The sequence below is a fragment of the Rhinoderma darwinii genome, chromosome 12 (assembly GCF_050947455.1).
Source record: "Rhinoderma darwinii isolate aRhiDar2 chromosome 12, aRhiDar2.hap1, whole genome shotgun sequence".
In the NCBI taxonomy this organism is placed as follows: Eukaryota; Metazoa; Chordata; class Amphibia; order Anura; family Rhinodermatidae; genus Rhinoderma; species Rhinoderma darwinii.
In genome coordinates, this window is record NC_134698.1 from 86,490,017 (window position 1) to 86,510,369 (window position 20,353).

The window sequence follows — 20,353 nt, forward strand, 5'->3', positions numbered from 1 at the left end:
TTCCATCTGCTCTACAATATACTGTATATCCATACTACTCAGGCTTGTTTCATCTGCTGTACAATATACTGTCTCTCCACACTACACAGGCTTGTTTCATCTACAATATACTTTCTCTCCACACTACGCAGGCTTGTTTTCATCTGCTCTACAATATACTGTCCTCTCCACACTACGCAGGCTTGTTTCATCTACAATATAGTGTCTCTCCCACACTACACAGGCTTGTTTCATCTGCTCTACAATATACTGTCTCTCCACACTACACAGGCTTGTTTCATCTGCTCTACAATATACTGTCTCTCCACACTACACAGGCTTGTTTCATCTACAATATTACTTTCTCTCCATACTACACAGGCTTGTTTCATCTGCTCTACAATATACTGTCTCTCCATACTATACAGGCTTGTTTCATCTACAATATACTGTCTCTCCACACTACACAGGCTTGTTTCATCTGCTCTACAATATACTTTCTCTCCATACTACACAGGCTTGTTTCATCTGCTCTACAATATACAGTCTCTCCACACTACACAGGCTTGTTTCATCTACAATATACTGTCTCTCCACACTACACAGGCTTGTTTCATCTGCTCTACAATATACTGTCTCTCCATACTACACAGGCTTGTTTTCATCTGCTCTACAATATACTGTCTCTCCACACTACGCAGGCTTGTTTCATCTACAATATACTGTCCTCTCCACACTACACAGGCTTGTTTCATCTGCTCTACAATATACTGTCTCTCCATACTACACAGGCCTGTTTCATCTGCTCTACAATATACTGTCTCTCCACACTACACAGGCTTGTTTCATCTGCTCTACACTATACTGTCTTTACACTACACAGGCTTGTTTAGGAAGAAAAATTATAGACTATGTGGTAAGGCAGTGGTGGGGGTTGATGACTCATTGTGTACCAGGAGATGATTCATCAGATCGTGTAATCCCATTAATAAATCACTGATCACTGACGACTTGTCTGGACGGTGACACACTTTTGCGGATTCGAATGTTTTTTGTTGGCTGACTGTATATCAAGAGTTGTAGATTTTAGAAGGTCATCTCTGCTTTGAGTGTTAGATCTCAAGAATCCCCCCCCCCCCTCCTCGATTCAGACCTTTTCTCTCTGCAAATAACGCTCCAGAGGACTGCAGTCAGCCGGTGTAACCAATAGAGACGCCTACGTATCTCAACGAGCGCTATGTGATGCTTCTACAGATAGCGGCTGATCACATTATTAGCAACCATGTCCGAATATAACGCACGCTGAAGAACATCAATGAAGAGTTAGGGGGCAGAATCTCGAAGGAATGGTTTGATACTGGCGACCAATCACTAGCCCTGAACTGACCTGGTGACCGCCACCCATAACAATGGCGACCCACCAGCCTCTTGGAATAGCATTGCCCACCAGCCCATGACACTAACCTATCCCTGTACTAACCCAAGGAGCGAAGTCTTCATGACCCGCCAGTCTCTTGGTATATCGCTACCCACCTGCCGTCAACAAAATCTACAGACCTGGTGATATAACTCTCCCTCCTATAACAATGGTGACCCACCAGTCTTGATATACTACCGCCCAGCATCGCTCAAACACCTGACCTATGCTTTGACTCTCCCAATCTGTAAGTTTAGCGCTGAGCCCAGGCCTTCATGGCTTTAGTCCGTAGACGCCCCATGGACGGATCATCAGACACAAACCTGGACCTCACAACGCGGCGCAGAAAGGTCAATCGTTAACGCGGCTGTTCAAATAAAACAGCAAAGTAGATGAATTTTCTTGAATAATGTCACATTTTAATGTAAACATCAAATAAATGTACCAAAATGTGTACGGGGGAGGGGGGGGGGAGAAATAATGAAAAATCTGGAAGCAAAAACAATTTCCGAAATTTTTTTGGTGTTTTTTTTTTCTTTTTTCTTGATTTTTTTTTCCCAATATCACTGAAGGGGAGGAGGTTAAAGCCGGATTACAAACATTTATGCATGCATAGTGAAGAGAAACAAGAAGTCTTTACCAAATCCACACAGTTGTTTCTTTGTAAAATAGTTATTAAATCTACTGAGCACCGACAGACCGAAAAACTGACCCTCGTCTTCCATGATCCGGGTAAATAAGAAACAAAGGTAACCAACAAACTAACGTGGCTGGCCAGAAAATACAATTCAGAACGGATTTAGTTTCTTTATTTTAAAGTATATCATTTATTTTTGATTGTTTTTTTTTTCTTTTATATATATTATACACTTTTTCATTTTTTTTTCCTGTTTTCGCACATTTAAAACGTGCACACATTATTCTGTATTTAAAGCAGTGTTGTACGCCTATGTATTGCCTCGCGGAGGTATCTGTAAAGTGTAAAAAACCAGACCAAAAAAAAAAAAAGCATAAAATAAAAAAATCATACAATTAAAAGCAAAAAAAAGTCGCAGTACAAAAAAAAATGTACAAAATTTTTGGGAATTTGAAATGTTTTTATACTTTGCATCCAATTCTTGTGTACAGGCAAAGTACATGCTACCGCTTAAAAAAGAAAAAACGTGGTATATCTAATAGGCCTCCCTCCTAACACCCCCCCCCTCCGATTAATAGAATTGAGACAATTAGCACTAAAAAAAACTTTTAATGCAGCTTTCATTAAAGGTTGGTACCATCTGAAAAAAATAAAATGCTTCCACAAATGTACAAACACCATAATAAGCACACGAGGCTGCGTCTATCTTCATCTCTTCCTCGCTTATCACTAAGCGGCCCTGTGCGCCATTCAACGCTGGATTCCGAGCGGCCTCAAATACAGCATGAGCCAAATGAGGCCGCATGTCTTCCACATAGTGTGATAACCTGATTATCAAAAAATGTATCCCTTATATACACTGGAATCCTTGGAATATCTATCGCTTATCAGGGTCCCCGAGATGAAAAAAAAAACGGAGATTAAACAATGGGGGGAAATAAAAAAAATACATTATTAAAGCCGGCATCTCCTCACACAAAAAAAACGAAAATGTTGAGAAAACTGAAAAAGCTAAAAAAAAATTTAGTATTTTAAAAAAAAAAAAAAAGTAAAAAAAACAAAAGTAAAAAAAAAAAAAAAAAAAAAAAAAAAGAGAGAAAAAAATGTAATGCAGTAACAACACATAATAATTCTTACATGAACCGGCTATTTCTGGTACAGAAAACCCCAGTATTGGATGCCAATGTCGATTGAATAAATGTAAAGACGACTTACATTTTCTTTCTCTTTAAATACAACTTTGACAAAATGTGATTCGTTTTTTCTCTTCATTTTTAAAATTTTTTTTTTTTTTTTTTTACTTTTTACTTTGTCATTTTTTTTCTTAAAGATATATAGCCGAAGCTGCTAAACGTAATGCAACATTTATGACACGTAAAAAAAAATGTTCTACATAAAACGGTCATAAGCCGGCCCCACATTAAAATTCAAAAAGGAAAAAAAAAAAAAAAAACAAGAAAATTTTTTTGTCATTTTTTTTTGGGGGGGGGGATGGGATTTTTTTTTTTTTCTCGGTGTAAAGCTACAGACAGTTACCAGTGGATGTATATTCATGTACCTTAAATATACAGTCACAAATTATTATTTTTTTTTTGTGTGTTTACGTCACTGTTTATGTGTCCACGTTTTTTTTTTAGGCCCACGGCAATGAATGATTATAGCCAATAGCAGTGAGCGGCGTCCCGTGGCTATACGTGAACAGCTACTACCTCACCTCCATTATTTGTAAATAAAATGTACATTTTTTTTTTATTTTGAATAAAAAAGTAATAAATTTGAGTGAATGAAGAGCCGAATATTGAATAATAGGGAAATGTTCTATTGGAGTTGCGTTTGGCCGTGAGCCGTGAAGTGTGCACAATAGCTGCGGACACATAGACGTGAGCGCAGAACACGCTTTTGGTTTTTTTTATGCGCACACGTACAAGAAAAAAATAAATTTAAAAATTGCTTAAAATGACAGTGAGGCGATCGATTACTCATTAACCAAAGCTAAAACAGGGAATTTCTACAAAAAGAACAAAAACATTTTTGGGGAATAAAACCAAAAAACACCAAAAAAACTAGAAAAAAAAAATAAAAAAAATGAGGGGGGGGGGGTCTACTTAAAATAGGAATAGAAGCCGTTGTTACCTGATGAACTCCCTAAGCTAAGTTCCTGAAATAAAGACAAGGGGTCGCTATTCTTTTTTGCCTGTTCGGGCGGGGGCTTGGGTTTAGGTGGCGCCCGCAGGGCACTAGCGTAAGACATGGTGGGCTTGTTGGCGCCTGCATTCTGTTGGGCCGCTCCGGTTCCGTTGGGTTCTACAATCTGCTTGTTGGACATGAGCGGTGGGAACTGGCCCAGATGCTGCAGGACGTTGTAATTGAAGGAGTTGGACATCGGCATGTTCTCCGGCTTGAGGTGCTCGTCCGGGGGCTTCACCATTTCTGTGGAGCAACTGGACAACGTTATAAGAGAAGTTAATAACCAATCCATAGACACGTGGGTAAGAGTCAGCGAGCGGTCAGGCCGCACACACGCACCTTCAGTATCGCAGCACATCCTGCAAGTGCTTTTTTATACTTAGAAAAAAAATTAAAAAGACAAATAAAAAAAAAAATTAAAAATCAGATTTCCCCATAAAAGTAATGTAAAAAAACAAACATAATCGGTATCGCCGAGTCCATAAAAGTCTGAACGAATACAAATATAATGTTGTTGAACCGCACGGAGAACGCACTAAAAAAAAAGTCAAAACCGCCAGAATCTCCCACCAAAAAAGGAATAAAAAGTGATCAAAAAGTCTCATGTAACCCCAAAAACTGACCAATAGCAGGGACAGCGCCGCGCCCCGCAAACAACAAGCCCTCACATCCCGCAATCCATCGAAAAAAAAAAAGTGCTGCCGCTCAGATTATGGCGCCAATTTTATTTTTAACAATTAATTTTTCCTGGTAATAGTAAAAAAAAATAAAAAAAAAATAGAGAAATTTGGTCTCTCTGCAACGGCGTAGAATTGAACGCGCCACTTTCCCAGCACGGTGACGGCCGCATAAACCAAACCGCCCAAAAAAATGGAGAAATGGCTTTTTTTCCCCACTACATTATATGGTACAAAAGACGGTGGAGCGAAAAGCTACAACTCGTCCTGCAAACAACAAGCCTCAGACGGTTATATGGACGCAAAAATGACAAAAATAAAATGATGGCTTTCCGAAGGGGAGGACGAAAAAGCAAAAATAAAAATGGCGGCCAGAATCAGAGGAAAAGCAATGGCAAGTTTTATATGGCGAGAAAGACGGTTTCCCGGGTCTTGAGGCGCTGGGGGCGCGGAGACCGATCTACACCAAGGAGAATCGCGCTAGAATTTATAAACGGATGTCGATACCCTCTGCCAGCGCCAAAGCACCGGGATAGACCGCGCCCATCATTATCATTCATGGTTCTCTTTTTATAGCCACGGAAATAAATCTATCAGAACAATATTCGTGTAAAAAGGAACAAAACCTCCAATTATGTCAAAATTATCCCCAAAAAAATAAATAAAATTAAATAAAAAATGTAAATAAAAAATAAAAATGTAAATAAAAAACAAAATACAAGAAATGAATACAAATGTAAGTAAATAAAAATTAAATAAAGTAAATAAAAAATAAATAAAAAAGAAAAAATAAATAAAAATTAAATAAAAAAAATAAAAAAAATGTAAGAACAATTAATTAAAAATAAAATAAAAAATTAAGGAATAAATAAAAAAATAAATAAATAATAAATAAATGCTAATACAGAACTCCTTGTGGGTAAAAAAAAAAAAAACCCCGCTCCTCGTCCTAAACCAATAAAATGTCCCCTCCAGCCAGCGATACTAAGCGTGACCAGTGTGTATACCAAGAGATGGGTGAGTTGGGTGCAGATGCGGGGGAGGGGGCACTCGTACCTAACATGTCCCTGGGCGCTGGGTTGGCGCCGTTGCACGGAATGTTCTGATACGGGACCGTTGATGCCGCGTTGACCCAGAGCTCGGGAGATGAATAGTTATAGGAGGTCTTGCCGGGGTCTTGAATTTCTTTACATTGGCCGAGGTTTTCTTGACAAGCGGCCAGTTCTTCGGAGCCGGCGTGTGCCGCGCTGGCGGAGATGCGTCTTTGGTACAGCGGCCTGCCGGGTCCTCTAGGTTCATACTAGAAAAAAAGAAAAATCAGACACTTCATGATGTCAGAGGGCAGCGAGCGATCACTAACCAGTCAGCGCAGGATTAGTAGGATCTAGTGAACGTGTCTTCATGCGGAGGTGACCGCTCCTCGTCAGATGCCAGCGAGATTATAAGCAGAGAGGGCAGCGTCTGCCCCCTGGGATTTCCAGGGAGAGGGAATGAGTATCATCAGGACGTCACAGGAGGCGCTAGACGAGGGGGGCGCGTCATTCCGACCTGAATAATCTCCATGACACCCCGTTATCTTCATCACTCATCTCTAGAATGGTCACCCCGAGTCTCCTGTATGCGCCAGTGCCCATCTGACATACACCCCAATCCTTAACATTACACCCGTCTTTCCAGCGCACCCCACTAGTCCCAGTAAGAGGCTCAACCAGTCATCATGTCTACTGGTGACATCACCGAGCCATCCCCTTCTTGCCACCATGGTGACCCAGCTGGACTGAAAGACATGGTGACCGGGACACGATCACCCGGTGCCAACCAACCCATTTCTGCAAGGAAGTGCGTATCCCCAGACATCGCCAGGACGCGGACTGTGAGCGACGCTACAGCGCTGTCAGCAACTCGAGGACTTAGACGCAGAGATTAAGCCTTGAAGGTGACGTAGTGGGGGAGGGGGTGCTCGGTGAAGGCACGGCGTGGGTGACAGACTCTGGCATGTGTGCTCGGGGGTTAGGACGGCCACCTCCGGTGAGAAGACCCAAATCTGCAGCTTTCATGAACGCCGGTCTGACACTAAGTCACACTTTGATCTCGACTTTGAAATGCAGGAGATTATGTAAGAGTCTCCCCAATATCCAACCACATCATGAATCTGCATAATCCGGAGGGTACAGGCCTGGAAGGGGCGGGCTAGAGGAAGAGCGGGCACGGGCGACGCAGGAAGAGCAGAAAACACGGCTCCGGTGTAACATGGAAGACTATAAGGGAGGACGGCGACATCTTCCATCATCTCAGAGACCAGTCCTAAAAACCACCCAAAACAAGAACCTGCAGGAGACGACGTCACCCAACTATCAACATGGGCACAATATACCACCGGGTCACCAGAGACTGGGAACACTATATACCACCGGGTCACCAGAGACTGGGAACACTATATACCACCGGGTCACCAGGAACCGGGCACACTATATACCACCGGGTCACCAGGGACTGGACACATTATAAACCACCGGGTCACCAGGAACCGGGCACACTATATACTATCGGGTCACCAGGGACTGGGCACACTATACACCATCGGGTCACCAGAGACCGGGTACACTATAAACCACCGGGTCACCAGAGACTGGGCACACTATATACCACCGGGTCACCAGAGACTGGGCACACTATATACCACCGGGTCACCAGGGACTGGGCACACTATATACCACTGGGTCACCGGAGACTGGACACACTATACACCACCAGATACATTATAAACCACCGGGTCACCAGGGACTGGGCACACTATATACCACCGGGTCACCAGGGACTGGGCACACTATATACCACCGGGTCACCAGAGACTGGGCACACACTATATACCACCGGGTCACCAGAGACTGGGCACATTATGCACCACCGGGTCACCAGAGACTGGGCTCATTATACACTACAGGGTCAACAGGGATGGAGCACTGAACATGGTGACAGTGGTATAAAGTGTGCCCTGTCCCTGGTGACCCGGTGGTATATAGGGTGCCCCGTCCCTGATGACCCGGTGGTATATAGTGTGCCTCGTCCCTGGTGACCCGATGGTACCGTGTTTCCCCGAAAGTAAGACAGTGTCTTACTTTCTTTTTATCCCCAAAAGCCCCACTATGTCTTACTTTCGGGGTATGTCTTATATTGGAAAAAAATTGTCGCATTTTTTGCACTTTACTTTATTATTTATTCTTTTTTTATTACTATGGTCTGTCCCTCAAAGGTCAAAAAAGACCTTTGGGGAACTTTATATATATTTTTTTCTTTTTTTTACACCATCTTTTCCCCTGTAACTGGAGCTGCACAGCAGCCCCAGTTACAGGGGAAATCAGCCCTCTCATAGTGACGATTGTCACTAATAGGGCTGTGCTGGGTCTTGTTAGACCCAGCAACAGTCTGCCACTAACGGCACCCGGCGATCATGTGACCTGTCACATGATCACCGGGAGGAATAGAGACAGCGCCGCTGCTGCTGTCTCTATTCCTATACACAGCGTTCATTGAACGCTGTGTAAAAACACATCGGAGAAGACAGAAGCAGCTAAAGCTGCTCCTATCCTCTCCTCAGGGTCCCCGGCAGTCACTGACAGCCGGAGACCCGACATTCAGCTGCCCGATCGCGCGGGCAGCAAGTTAAAACCCGAGCCGTAGAAAGTCTATGGCTCGGGTTTTAAGGAGGAGGAGGCGGCATTGACAAGTGCTGGGGACGGCGCGGTGACGTATGGAGAGGGGGGCGGCGCGGAAGTGGGCAGGAGGCGGCAATACCCCCGTGTTTCCCCGAAAGTAAGACATATGTCTTACTTTCGGGGTACGGCTTATATTAGCCGACCCCCCTGAAACCCCCGATACGTCTTACAATCGGGGGTGTCTTACTATCGGGGAAACACGGTATATAGTGTGCCTCGTCCCTGGTGACCCGGTGGTATATAGTGTGCCTCGTCCCTGGTGACCCGGAGGTATATAGTGTGCCTCGTCCCTGGTGACCCGGTGGTATATAGTGTGCCTCGTCCCTGGTGACCCGGTGGTATATATAGTGTGCCTCGTCCCTGGTGACCCGGTGGTATATATAGTGTGCCTCGTCCCTGGTGACCCGGTGGTATATAGTGTGCCTCGTCCCTGGTGACCCGGTGGTATATATAGTGTGCCTCGTCCCTGGTGACCCGGTGGTATATATAGTGTGCCTCGTCCCTGGTGACCCGGTGGTATATATAGTGTGCCTCGTCCCTGGTGACCCGGTGGTATATAGTGTGCCTCGTCCCTGGTGACCCGGTGGTATATATAGTGTGCCTCGTCCCTGGTGACCCGGTGGTATATATAGTGTGCCTCGTCCCTGGTGACCCGGTGGTATATAGTGTGCCTCGTCCCTGGTGACCCGGTGGTATATATAGTGTGCCTCGTCCCTGGTGACCCGGTGGTATATATAGTGTGCCTCGTCCCTGGTGACCCGGTGGTATATAGTGTGCCTCGTCCCTGGTGACCCGGTGGTATATATAGTGTGCCTCGTCCCTGGTGACCCGGTGGTATATATAGTGTGCCTCGTCCCTGGTGACCCGGTGGTGTATAGTGTGCCCTGTCCCTGGTGACCCGGTGGTGTATAGTGTACACACTGCTGGGTATACATCACATACATTCCCTCTTCTTACCTCTTCTAGATTGTGGAGTGAAGAGACGGCGCGGGCTGCGGCTGGATGAAATGTTTCCTGTCCAGTTGAGGGCTGGTGGTTCTGTACATGGATGAACGGGTTTTGTGGCGGTCTGTGCTGTAGAGGGGGCATACCGTAATGAAATCCCTGCCCCATTAGTGGATTCTGCTGCAGGTTGGCGTAGGCCCAGGAGCCGTCGTGTTGCAGGTATTTCATTGGTGGAGGGGCTGTCATGTGTTCTGACGGCATGGTGTAGGGGCTGTTGTACACATTGGCCATGTGCTGCGGGTACGCGGGGTTGTTACTCATGTCCAGGTCTCGGCTGTTTTCACTGAAGTTGGGGAAGTGGCCGCTGTGGTTGGAGGATGGGGAGGCCAGTGCTGGGGGGCTCCGGGGCTGGACCTGTCTGTACTGTAACAGTCTGGACTGTGGGGGAGGCATCTCGGTGAGGTCTCGATTGTCACCGCTCTGCTCGTGTTGAGAAAGTTCCCGAAGAAACTCCTGGAACCTGGAGGAAGAAAAACACCCGATACCATCAAATGATGCAAGCGGGAGCCCTGGAGGAACACTCCCATCATCCACACACCAGAGCAGCGAGGGAGGGGCTGCCTGACGCTCACAAGACGTGAAATACCTGGAATACGTGATCTCGGGCTCCTCCTCTCCGCTGTTTGGTATCTTCCAGTTGGGCCGGACGAGCTGCTGTTGGGCCAGACCCATTGCTTGGAGATGGGGGTGGTGCGGGTACGCGAGGTTGGCTTGGCTCAGGAAGGCGTTATGTTCGTTCCACTGCTGGATCCTCGTCTGCTGCTGCCTCAGCGTCTCCAGCGCCACGTTACCGTGGAGACGATCTGGAATCATATAGAGGTGCGGTCACGGTGAGCGGCTACGAGCATGGCGGTTATATGATCGCTGGGGGGGGTCTGACTGCTGGGACCCAGTGATCCCGGTAAGTCCTTCACATGTATATGCCGGGTCCCAGCCGATCAATATCATAGCACTGAACCTGTGGCGGCCACTAATAGGGACCCCCTCCTCCCCGGCTACTCACCTAGAGCCTCCCCGGCGCTCATGGCTTGGGGTCCGTCCTCCATGTAGCTGTTGAGGTGCGATGACATCATCTGATTATTATGAGCGACGGAGCGGAGCGGGTTATTGACGTCCTGCACAATGGTCGGCGGCTGCTCCGGGACCATGCCGTCCACGCCCGGTGATGGGGGCCGGTGAGGAACGGGGTTATTAAAAAAGGACTGGTTGGGCTGGAACGCGGGGGACAGCTGCGGGGCCTGCGGAGGAGGCTGCTGGATTAGATGGTTATGCTGAGGGACGACGGGCCCCTGTGGGGGAGGGGGTATCTGCAGTTCGGAGAGATGGTTCTGCTGCTGGGAGAGCAGGTTTTGTTGCTGCTGCAGGGTGAACTGCGGCCGCTGTAAGGGGGAGACGTGTGGGAAGTGGCGGCTGGGCATGGGGTACTGCGGGTGTGGGGGGGTCAGGTGGACGTTCATGGACCTCGGATTATCTTTACGATGATATTTGGGGAAGCCGAGGTTGGATCGAGACTCCGGACTTCTCGTTTGTGCGTTTGAGTCCAAGTCACCCTGGAAAAAAAAGATGGAAATCAGTACAAGACCCCGAGGATCACGGGGGGCTATGAAGAGGGGCGCACTGGAACCCCCACTATCCTCATCAGTGCTACACAGACCCCCCTATAAGACCCCGAGGATCACGGGGGGCTATGAAGAGGGGCGCACTGGAACCCCCACTATCCTCATCAGTGCTACACAGACCCCCCTATAAGACCACGTTTATTGGGGTCCCCATGACAGATCCTAGTGGCGAGGTTGCGGGGGAAGCCGCCATATTTGCTCATCACCACGTATGCCGCCCTCGGCACGTCCTGCCTGACCCCCCAGCAGAGAATGATCGGGGGAGGGGATGCGGAGACATTACCGCTTTGCAGTCCAGGGGCTTCTTCTCGGGGGTCCGCAGCTTATTCATGTCGGCTGATGGATTGTTCTCGCTTTTCCCTGGATCGGTGGAGAGGACGGTTACATTGGGTCTCGTAGACGGAGGAGCACATATAGAATACATACTGGATAGAATACTTGTATAATCCGTGTACAGAGACGAGCGGCACTGCATAGACTCCGCTCATCTCCCCTCACCCCCCAGTAAACGTCACAGACGGTAAGTTCCTCCTGCTGTGCCGACCACTGGTACAAGGAGGCGCCAACAACAAACAGGGTGGACACTGTACGGGGGTGGGCCTAGTGACTGGCACTGTACGGGGGGGGCCTAGTGACTGGCACTGTACGGGGGGGGGCCTAGTGACTGGCACTGTACGGGGGGGGCCCTAGTGACTGGCACTGTACGGGGGGGCCTAGTGACTGGCACTGTACGGGGGGGGCCTAGTGACTGGCACTGTACAGGGGGGGGCCTAGTGACTGGCACTGTACAGGGGGGGCCTAGTGACTGGCACTGTACAGGGGGGGCCTAGTGACTGGCACTGTACAGGGGGGGCCTAGTGACTGGCACTGTACAGGGGGGGCCTAGTGACTGGCACTGTACGGGGGGGCCTAGTGACTGGCACTGTACGGGGGGGCCTAGTGACTGGCACTGTACGGGGGGGGCCTAGTGACTGGCACTGTACGGGGGGGGCCTAGTGACTGGCACTGTACGGGGGTGGGCCTAGTGACTGGCACTGTATGGGGGGGCCTAGTGACTGGCACTGTACGGGGGGGCCTAGTGACTGGCACTGTACAGGGGGGGCCTAGTGACTGGCACTGTACAGGGGGGGCCTAGTGACTGGCACTGTACAGGGGGGGCCTAGTGACTGGCACTGTACGGGGGGGCCTAGTGACTGGCACTGTACGGGGGGGCCTAGTGACTGGCACTGTACGGGGGGGCCTAGTGACTGGCACTGTACAGGGGGCCTAGTGACTGGCACTGTACGAGGGGGCCTAGTGACTGGCACTGTACGGGGGGGGGCCTAGTGACTGGCACTGTACGGGGGGGGCCTAGTGACTGGCACTGTACGGGGGGGGGGCCTAGTGACTGGCACTGTACGGGGGGGGCCTAGTGACTGGCACTGTACGGGGGGGGGGGCCTAGTGACTGGCACTGTACGGGGGGGGGGGGCCTAGTGACTGCACTGTACGGGGGGGGGGGCCTAGTGACTGGCACTGTACGGGGGGGGGGCCTAGTGACTGGCACTGTACAGGGGGGGCCTAGTGACTGGCACTGTACAGGGGGGGCCTAGTGACTGGCACTGTACAGGGGGGGCCTAGTGACTGGCACTGTACATGGGGGGGCCTAGTGACTGGCACTGTACAGGGGGGGCCTAGTGACTGGCACTGTACAGGGGGGGCCTAGTGACTGGCACTGTACAGGGGGGGCCTAGTGACTGGCACTGTACAGGGGGGCCTAGTGACTGGCACTGTACAGGGGGGGCCTAGTGACTGGCACTGTAACAGGGGGGGCCTAGTGACTGGCACTGTACAGGGGGGGCCTAGTGACTGGCACTGTACAGGGGGGGCCTAGTGACTGGCCACTGTACAGGGGGGGCCTAGTGACTGGCACTGTACAGGGGGGGCCTAGTGACTGGCACTGTACAGGGGGGGCCTAGTGACTGGCACTGTACAGGGGGGGGCCTAGTGACTGGCACTGTACAGGGGGGCCTAGTGACTGGCACTGTACAGGGGGGGCCTAGTGACTGGCACTGTACAGGGGGGGCCTAGTGACTGGCACTGTACAGGGGGGGCCTAGTGACTGGCACTGTATGGGGGGGCCTAGTGACTGGCACTGTATGGGGGGGGCCTAGTGACTGGCACTGTACAGGGGGGGCCTAGTGACTGGCACTGTACAGGGGGGGCCTAGTGACTGGCACTGTACAGGGGGGGCCTAGTGACTGGCACTGTACAGGGGGGGCCTAGTGACTGGCACTGTACAGGGGCGGCCTAGTGACTGGCACTGTACAGGGGGGGCCTAGTGACTGGCACTGTACAGGGGGGGCCTAGTGACTGGCACTGTACAGGGGGGGCCTAGTGACTGGCACTGTATGGGGGGGCCTAGTGACTGGCACTGTATGGGGGGGCCTAGTGACTGGCACTGTATGGGGGGCCTAGTGACTGGCACTGTATGGGGGGGCCTAGTGACTGGCACTGTATGGGGGGGCCTAGTGCCTGGCACTGTATGGGGGGGGCCTAGTAGAATTAAATTATGAGGGTAAATAACATGGCTCATACTATAGGGCGGGCACAGTGAGACTGGCACTATATATGGGGGATGGGGTTCTGTAGCTGCCACAATGATGTAAACCTCAGCCCTGCAGACCCTCATTTAGAAGAAGTGATCAGTGATTGACAGGAAGCTCCTGCTTGTTTTTCATAATGTTCTGCAGCAGCTGAGGCAGGAAGTTCTGTGCCCTGCGGGACATTATCCCGCATAGATCTAGAGATTTGACATCATTTGTAGTGATGAAGCTTCACCCCGTGAGAGCGCACACAGCTGCAGTGTGTTACAATGTATCAGTGTAGATAACGCACAGTAGACTCATAGCACTGATACATTGTAGCACGTCCACCAGCTGTGAGAACAGGACTAGGTGAAGAAGTCAGATATTTTTGCTGCTGTTTTGTTCAGAGGACTGCCTGAACTGTTACATTGCAACAAACCCTCAGCTGTAACTAAGTAACCGCCGGCTGTTTCACCTGAGCGGATCATTGCCTTCACTAACCGTTGCGGCTGGGTTCGTGTTGATCTTTGTCCGTGTGCTGAATCTGCTGCCCGACGTTGACCGGTGAGTGGTGGCCGAGCCCGAATGGGATGGGGGATCCGCGGCCGTGCCCCTGCAGGAGGTTCAGTTATAGGCCATCGCTGGGTGAGTCATGAGCCGCGGGTCAACGGAAAACCGACCCTGGTAGTTGGGCGGCCACGGAACCTAGAACAACAAGAGACCGTTACAGAAAACGTGGCCGGCTGCCGGGTGGACGTCGGCGGCCATGATGGAAGAGTCCATATACACATGGGGCGCCGCTGATCCTCTGGTATGTCGAACATCCACGGGGGAGGGGGGGGGGGGTACACAAGAAAACACTGAATGTGGCGGTAACGACTATGTGGAAGTCCTGCGCACAGCGAACACAGCCGCGCGTTATACACAGACCTCATCTAAGCTGCAGCTCCGTCACAGTGTAAGTAACGCAGCCGTCTCCACTGCCAGGACATAAACTGGGGGGGGGGGGGGGGGGGAGCGAGAAGACAACGGCACGGAGGAAAGAGAAACCAATGTCTGGATGAGAGGAGCACGACACCGATCATGTCCTCTACTCCAGTCACATCCAAAGCTGCAGTCACATCAGGTTTTATAATCCAGTCACATCCAGAGGCAATTTTGCAGTGACATGAGGTTTTATACTCCATCAGTTACATCAAGAGCTGCTGCTACACTTTAGGGTTACGTCATAACACCCCAGACTTTTCCTGACAGACCCCAAAATACTAAACTAGTGGGAAGTCAGTTCTACATGTGACTACGGTAAGACATGATGCAGCTCTGGATGTGACTGGAGAATAGACAATAGACGATTTCCTACATAGACGGGAGCAGCAGGACGGCGCAGCGCCTATAACAGGGTCAGACACGGGCGCCTCTTTACTCAGCAATCATTGCCATGGAAACGTGCGCAGCGCTGGCACCGCAGTCACATCACATCTGATCAGTGTAGTCAGGCAGACCCCCCCCACCCCAAGGAGGCGGCGCAGGCAGACCCCCCCCACCCCAAGGAGGCGGCGCAGGCAGACCCCCCCACCCCAAGGAGGCGGCGCAGGCAGACCCCCACCCCCCACCCCAAGGAGGCGGCGCAGGCAGACCCCCCCCACCCCAAGGAGCGCGCAGGCAGACCCCCCCCACCCCAAGGAGGCGGCGCAGGCAGACCCCCACCCCCCACCCCAAGGAGGCGGCGCAGGCAGACCCCCCCCACCCCAAGGAGGCGGCGCAGGCAGACCCCCCCCACCCCAAGGAGGCGGCGCAGGCAGACCCCCACCCCCCACCCCAAGGAGGCGGCGCAGGCAGACCCCCCCCCCAAGGAGGTGGCGCAGGCAAACACCTCCCCAAGGAGGCAACGCAGGCAGACCCCCCACCCCAAGGAGGCGGCGCAGGCAGACCCCCCCCCCCCCCAAGGAGGTGGCGCAAACACCTCCCCAAGGAGGCAATGCAGGCAGACCCCCCACCCCAAGGATGGTATGATCTACACACATCTACAGATAGCCCCTCATACAATCAGCCACATGCACTGTGACTGGCCCCCCACCAGGAGGTGTGGTCTAATATGAAGCCCCTCCCCCACACGCCCCCTGGGTCTCTGATACTCACAGGTAAAGGCACGGACATGACCATATTGCCCCCGTAGACGGCGGGTACATAGAGGATACTGGTGCCAGTGTGGGGGTCTATCCTCTGCACGGGGCTGGGGGATTTGCCCATGTTGGTGTGTGGACCCATGGGTGGGGTGTACGCCCGGATGGGATTGCCGATCAGTACAGATGGATTGGGCTGAACTAAAGAAGATGAGAAAATCTGGTTATTATTAGCAACCAACATGAATCCAGCTCAGTGGCACCATCTACTGGAGTCTACTCCAACTGCAGCTCTATCTCCCCCATGCTGTATACTGCAGCCGTCCTCCATTACAGCCCACACATGATCAGTGTCTCCAGCTCAGCGGCACCATCTACTGGAGTCTACTCCAACTGCAGCTCTATCTCCCCCATGCTGTATACTGCAGCTGTTCTCCATTACAGCCCACACATGATCAGTGTCTCCAGCTCAGCGGCACCGTCTACTGGAGTCTACTCCAACTGCAGCTCTATCTTCCCCATGCTGTATACTGCAGCTGTTCTCCATTACAGCCCACACATGATCAGTGTCTCCAGCTCAGCGGCACCGTCTACTGGAGTCTACTCCAACTGCAGCTCTATCTCCCCCATGCTGTATACTGCAGCCGTTCACCATTACAGCCCACACATGATCAGTGTCTCCAGCTCAGCGGCACCGTCTACTGGAGTCTACTCCAACTGCAGCTCTATCTCCCCCAAGCTGTATACTGCAGCCGTTCTCCATACAGCCCACACATGATCAGTGTCTCCAGCTCAGCGGCACCGTCTACTGGAGTCTACTCCAACTGCAGCTCTATCTCCCCCATGCTGTATACTGCAGCCGTTCTCCATTACAGCCCACACATGATCAGTGTCTCCAGCTCAGCGGCACCGTCTACTGGAGTCTACTCCAACTGCAGCTCTATCTCCCCCATGCTGTATACTGCAGCCGTCCTCCATTACAGCCCACACATGATCAGTGTCTCCAGCTCAGCGGCACCATCTACTGGAGTCTACTCCAACTGCAGCTCTATCTCCCCCATGCTGTATACTGCAGCCGTTCTCCATTACAGCCCACATGATCAGTGTCTCCAGCTCAGCGGCACCATCTACTGGAGTCTACTCCAACTGCAGCTCTATCTCCCCCATGCTGTATACTGCAGCCGTTCTCCATTACAGCACACTTATGATCAGTGTCTCCAGCTCTGCCGCATTGTCTATTGGAGTCTAAACTCCACCTCCTGTCTCGGACTGCTGCACTGTCCCCCATGCTTTATACAGCAGCTCAAATATAACAGACTTACCCATTCCATCCCCTTGAAAGTGCTCGCTCTGATTGTGATGACCTTTGCCCTGGAAACACAAGTTACAGCCGGTAAATGACAACTTTTGGGGTTCACGTGCTTTACTGACACCTCAATTCAATTCAGTATTACAGGGCCGGTGTTGTGTAAATAATGACTGCATGATGAAAAGCTATGCAACTTTCTAATATACACTGTGTCACTAGTCTTAAAATCTGCTTGCAGTCAGTGAATAGAAAGTCATAGACAAAGTCCTCTCACCCAGCTGCAGTTTGTGACAATGTGATATACATCAGTTGTGTGAGAAGGCCGCCTTCTCTTCACTGACAGCAGGCAGTGATCTTGAACAGTGTCAATACAACGATTGAGCTTTATTCGCAGATGTTTCCGTTACCTTTGGCGGTGACTGCTGCTGTTTGGCCGTGTTTGCTGACTGCTGGCGGAGCGCCCGCGGGATGAACTCTGGCGCCAGCGGGTTCAGTACATACGTTTTCTTTAACTCTAAGGCCTCTAGCTGGGATTTGATCTGCTCGAACGTGATGCCGTGAAGACTCCGATTCTCGTGGCAAATCATGATGAACTGTTCCCAAAACTTTCTGTGGAGAGACCGCAAAAATTAGAAGGCCCCCTGACAACACTGGCGGTGAGCGAGACCCTCCTGTCAGAAGAAAACGCGTGGCAGAAGGCGAATCCTCCGCCGGCATTAACCCCTTGTGTTAGATCAGATCAATGCTAAACAGTAAGAGGGGGGAGGGGCTTCTATCCTGCAAGACCTCGTTCCCGATCCCTCTATGGGGTCTCACAGATCTGAGACGTCATTCTAAAGGATTCATCTGTTATACGTCGCGTTCCGCTGCTGAAACCTGCGCCGATAAAGGGCGGAGCCCACAAAGCAGCGCCCCATACAGACCCCCTACCTGCATCTTCCAATAGAGCACAAAGCGATGGGGTCTCCCACCACCGCCACCAGGGACTGGGCGCGAGTGATGGCCGTGTTCAGCAGCTTGTAATTGGACAGGAAGCCGTAGTCCAGGTCCTCGGTGGAGTCCTCCAGCAGCTGCTCCTTGCGTTTGATGGGGGTCTGCTTGTGTTTACAGGTGTGGCGGGTGCGGACCGTGCTGAGGAACAGGACGCGGAACTGCTTACCTGGAGACGAGAAACCATGCCAAGGGTTAATCACCTCCCCCACACACAGGTCTACTGATAACACTTCCTGGCCACGTGTAGGACACGTACTGATAAACCTTCCTGGCCACCTGTAGGAAACGTACTGATAACACTTCCTGGCCACCTGTAGGAAACGTACTGATAACACTTCCTGGCCACCTGTAGGAAACGTACTGATAACACTTCCTGGCCACGTGTAGGACATGTACTGATGATACTTCCTGGCCACGTGTAGGACATGTACTGATAACACTTCCTGGCCACGTGTACTACATGTACTGATAACACTTCCTGGCCACGTGTAGGACATGTACTGATAACACTTCCTGGCCACGTGTAGGACATGTACTGATAACACTTCCTGGCCACGTGTAGGACATGTACTGATAACACTTCCTGGCCACGTGTACTACATGTACTGATAACACTTCCTGGCCACGTGTAGGACATGTACTGATAACACTTCCTGGCCACGTGTAGGACATGTACTGATAACACTTCCTGGCCACGTGTAGGACATGTACTGATAACACTTCCTGGCCACGTGTACTACATGTACTGATAACACTTCCTGGCCACGTGTAGGACATGTACTGATAACACTTCCTGGCCACGTGTAGGACATGTACTGATAACACTTCCTGGCCACGTGTAGGACATGTACTGATAACACTTCCTGGCCACGTGTACTACATGTACTGATAACACTTCCTGGCCACGTGTAGGACATGTACTGATAACACTTCCTGGCCACGTGTAGGACATGTACTGATAACACTTCCTGGCCACGTGTAGGACATGTACTGATGACCATGCATAGGACACATTACTCTCCTATTTATAGGACCGCATTGATATTTAGTGCCCCTTATTCTATAGGAGGCGTCCTGTGCCCCACTAGATGTTGGTCTCACCCTGGACGTTCAGCACTCTCTCCACGCTGACTTCTGAGAGACGTTTCTTGCGCAGCTCAGCTCGGATCCTGAACACCTGATCGGCGTAGGGCGTTACCACTCCGATGCTGCCATCGTCTAGCTTGCCCCACGCCACCGGCCATTTCCTCCTCAACTCCTCCACACGTTCCACCACCTCAAACACCTGAAAGAAATGCAGAAAAGGCAGTGAAGGCGGCGGACTGATGAACGCAGAGTACGGGGACAGCGGCAGCAGATTGCAGGCTGCCACATACGCTGCCTTCTTCATATACACGTGGCTCGGCAGCCATGTTTTTTCAGCGCACCTCAGCGTTGTTGTAGAAGGCGGTGCTGTTCTTCTCCTGGACGTCCTCTCCCCGGGCGGTGAAAAAAGTCAGAGGGTAAAAGTCCTTGTGGGCCGGTTGTTTGCCGCTGGCCATTAACTTCCCCTCGTAGAACAGCTCAGACGTATAACTGGAAGTAAAGAGGAACAGGTCAGCATGAAAACCCCCAACATCCGTCCGCCCATGATCCCAAACATCCCGACACTCAGACTCCTCCTACCGTCATGGACAGGAAGTAACTGCCTCGCTGTACAGCTACTTCCTGTCAGCCATGTTGGCTCTTACATGACAGTTTCCTATCAGCAGAGGCTCCTCCCCCTCCATCTCATCATGTGGGAGCCGCTCCCTCTCCCATCCCCCCATCCTTGATTGAACGTCTGTAGAGTGGTGCACGACCTGGTGTCAGGACTGTAGCTCAGTAGTGACATCAGCGAGGGAGGAAGTAGCTAGCTTCTCCTCGGACTACAAAAAAACTCAATAAATGGTCATAACCGGTTAGTCCGGCACCAAATAATGATAACACCACGTGAGCGGCGTCACCGCCAATAGTCCAGGAGATCTGATAATCCGGAGCATTGAAGACTACGGGACATAATACACAACACTGTAGTCCATTCCCATGGCGGCGGTGGGGAGCGTCCGGCCATTGATTTGTGACCTAGATACGGCGAGCTCGCCGC

At 50.9% G+C, this 20,353-nt stretch overlaps 1 protein-coding gene across 1 annotated transcript; it reads right to left on the reverse strand.

The window, feature by feature from the left end:
* Positions 1-4,368: 4,368 nt before the first annotated feature.
* Positions 4,369-20,036, reverse strand: LOC142664448 (putative helicase with zinc finger domain). Its single transcript, XM_075843510.1, is given in 15 exon segments — positions 4,369-4,474; positions 5,954-6,197; positions 9,571-10,078; positions 10,205-10,421; positions 10,622-11,168; positions 11,521-11,597; positions 14,305-14,430; positions 14,433-14,508; positions 15,943-16,127; positions 17,249-17,297; positions 17,643-17,844; positions 18,166-18,394; positions 19,330-19,513; positions 19,656-19,803; positions 19,933-20,036. Coding segments are annotated over 15 exon segments (2,916 nt in total). The 3' UTR covers positions 4,369-4,454.
* Positions 20,037-20,353: the final 317 nt, after the last annotated feature.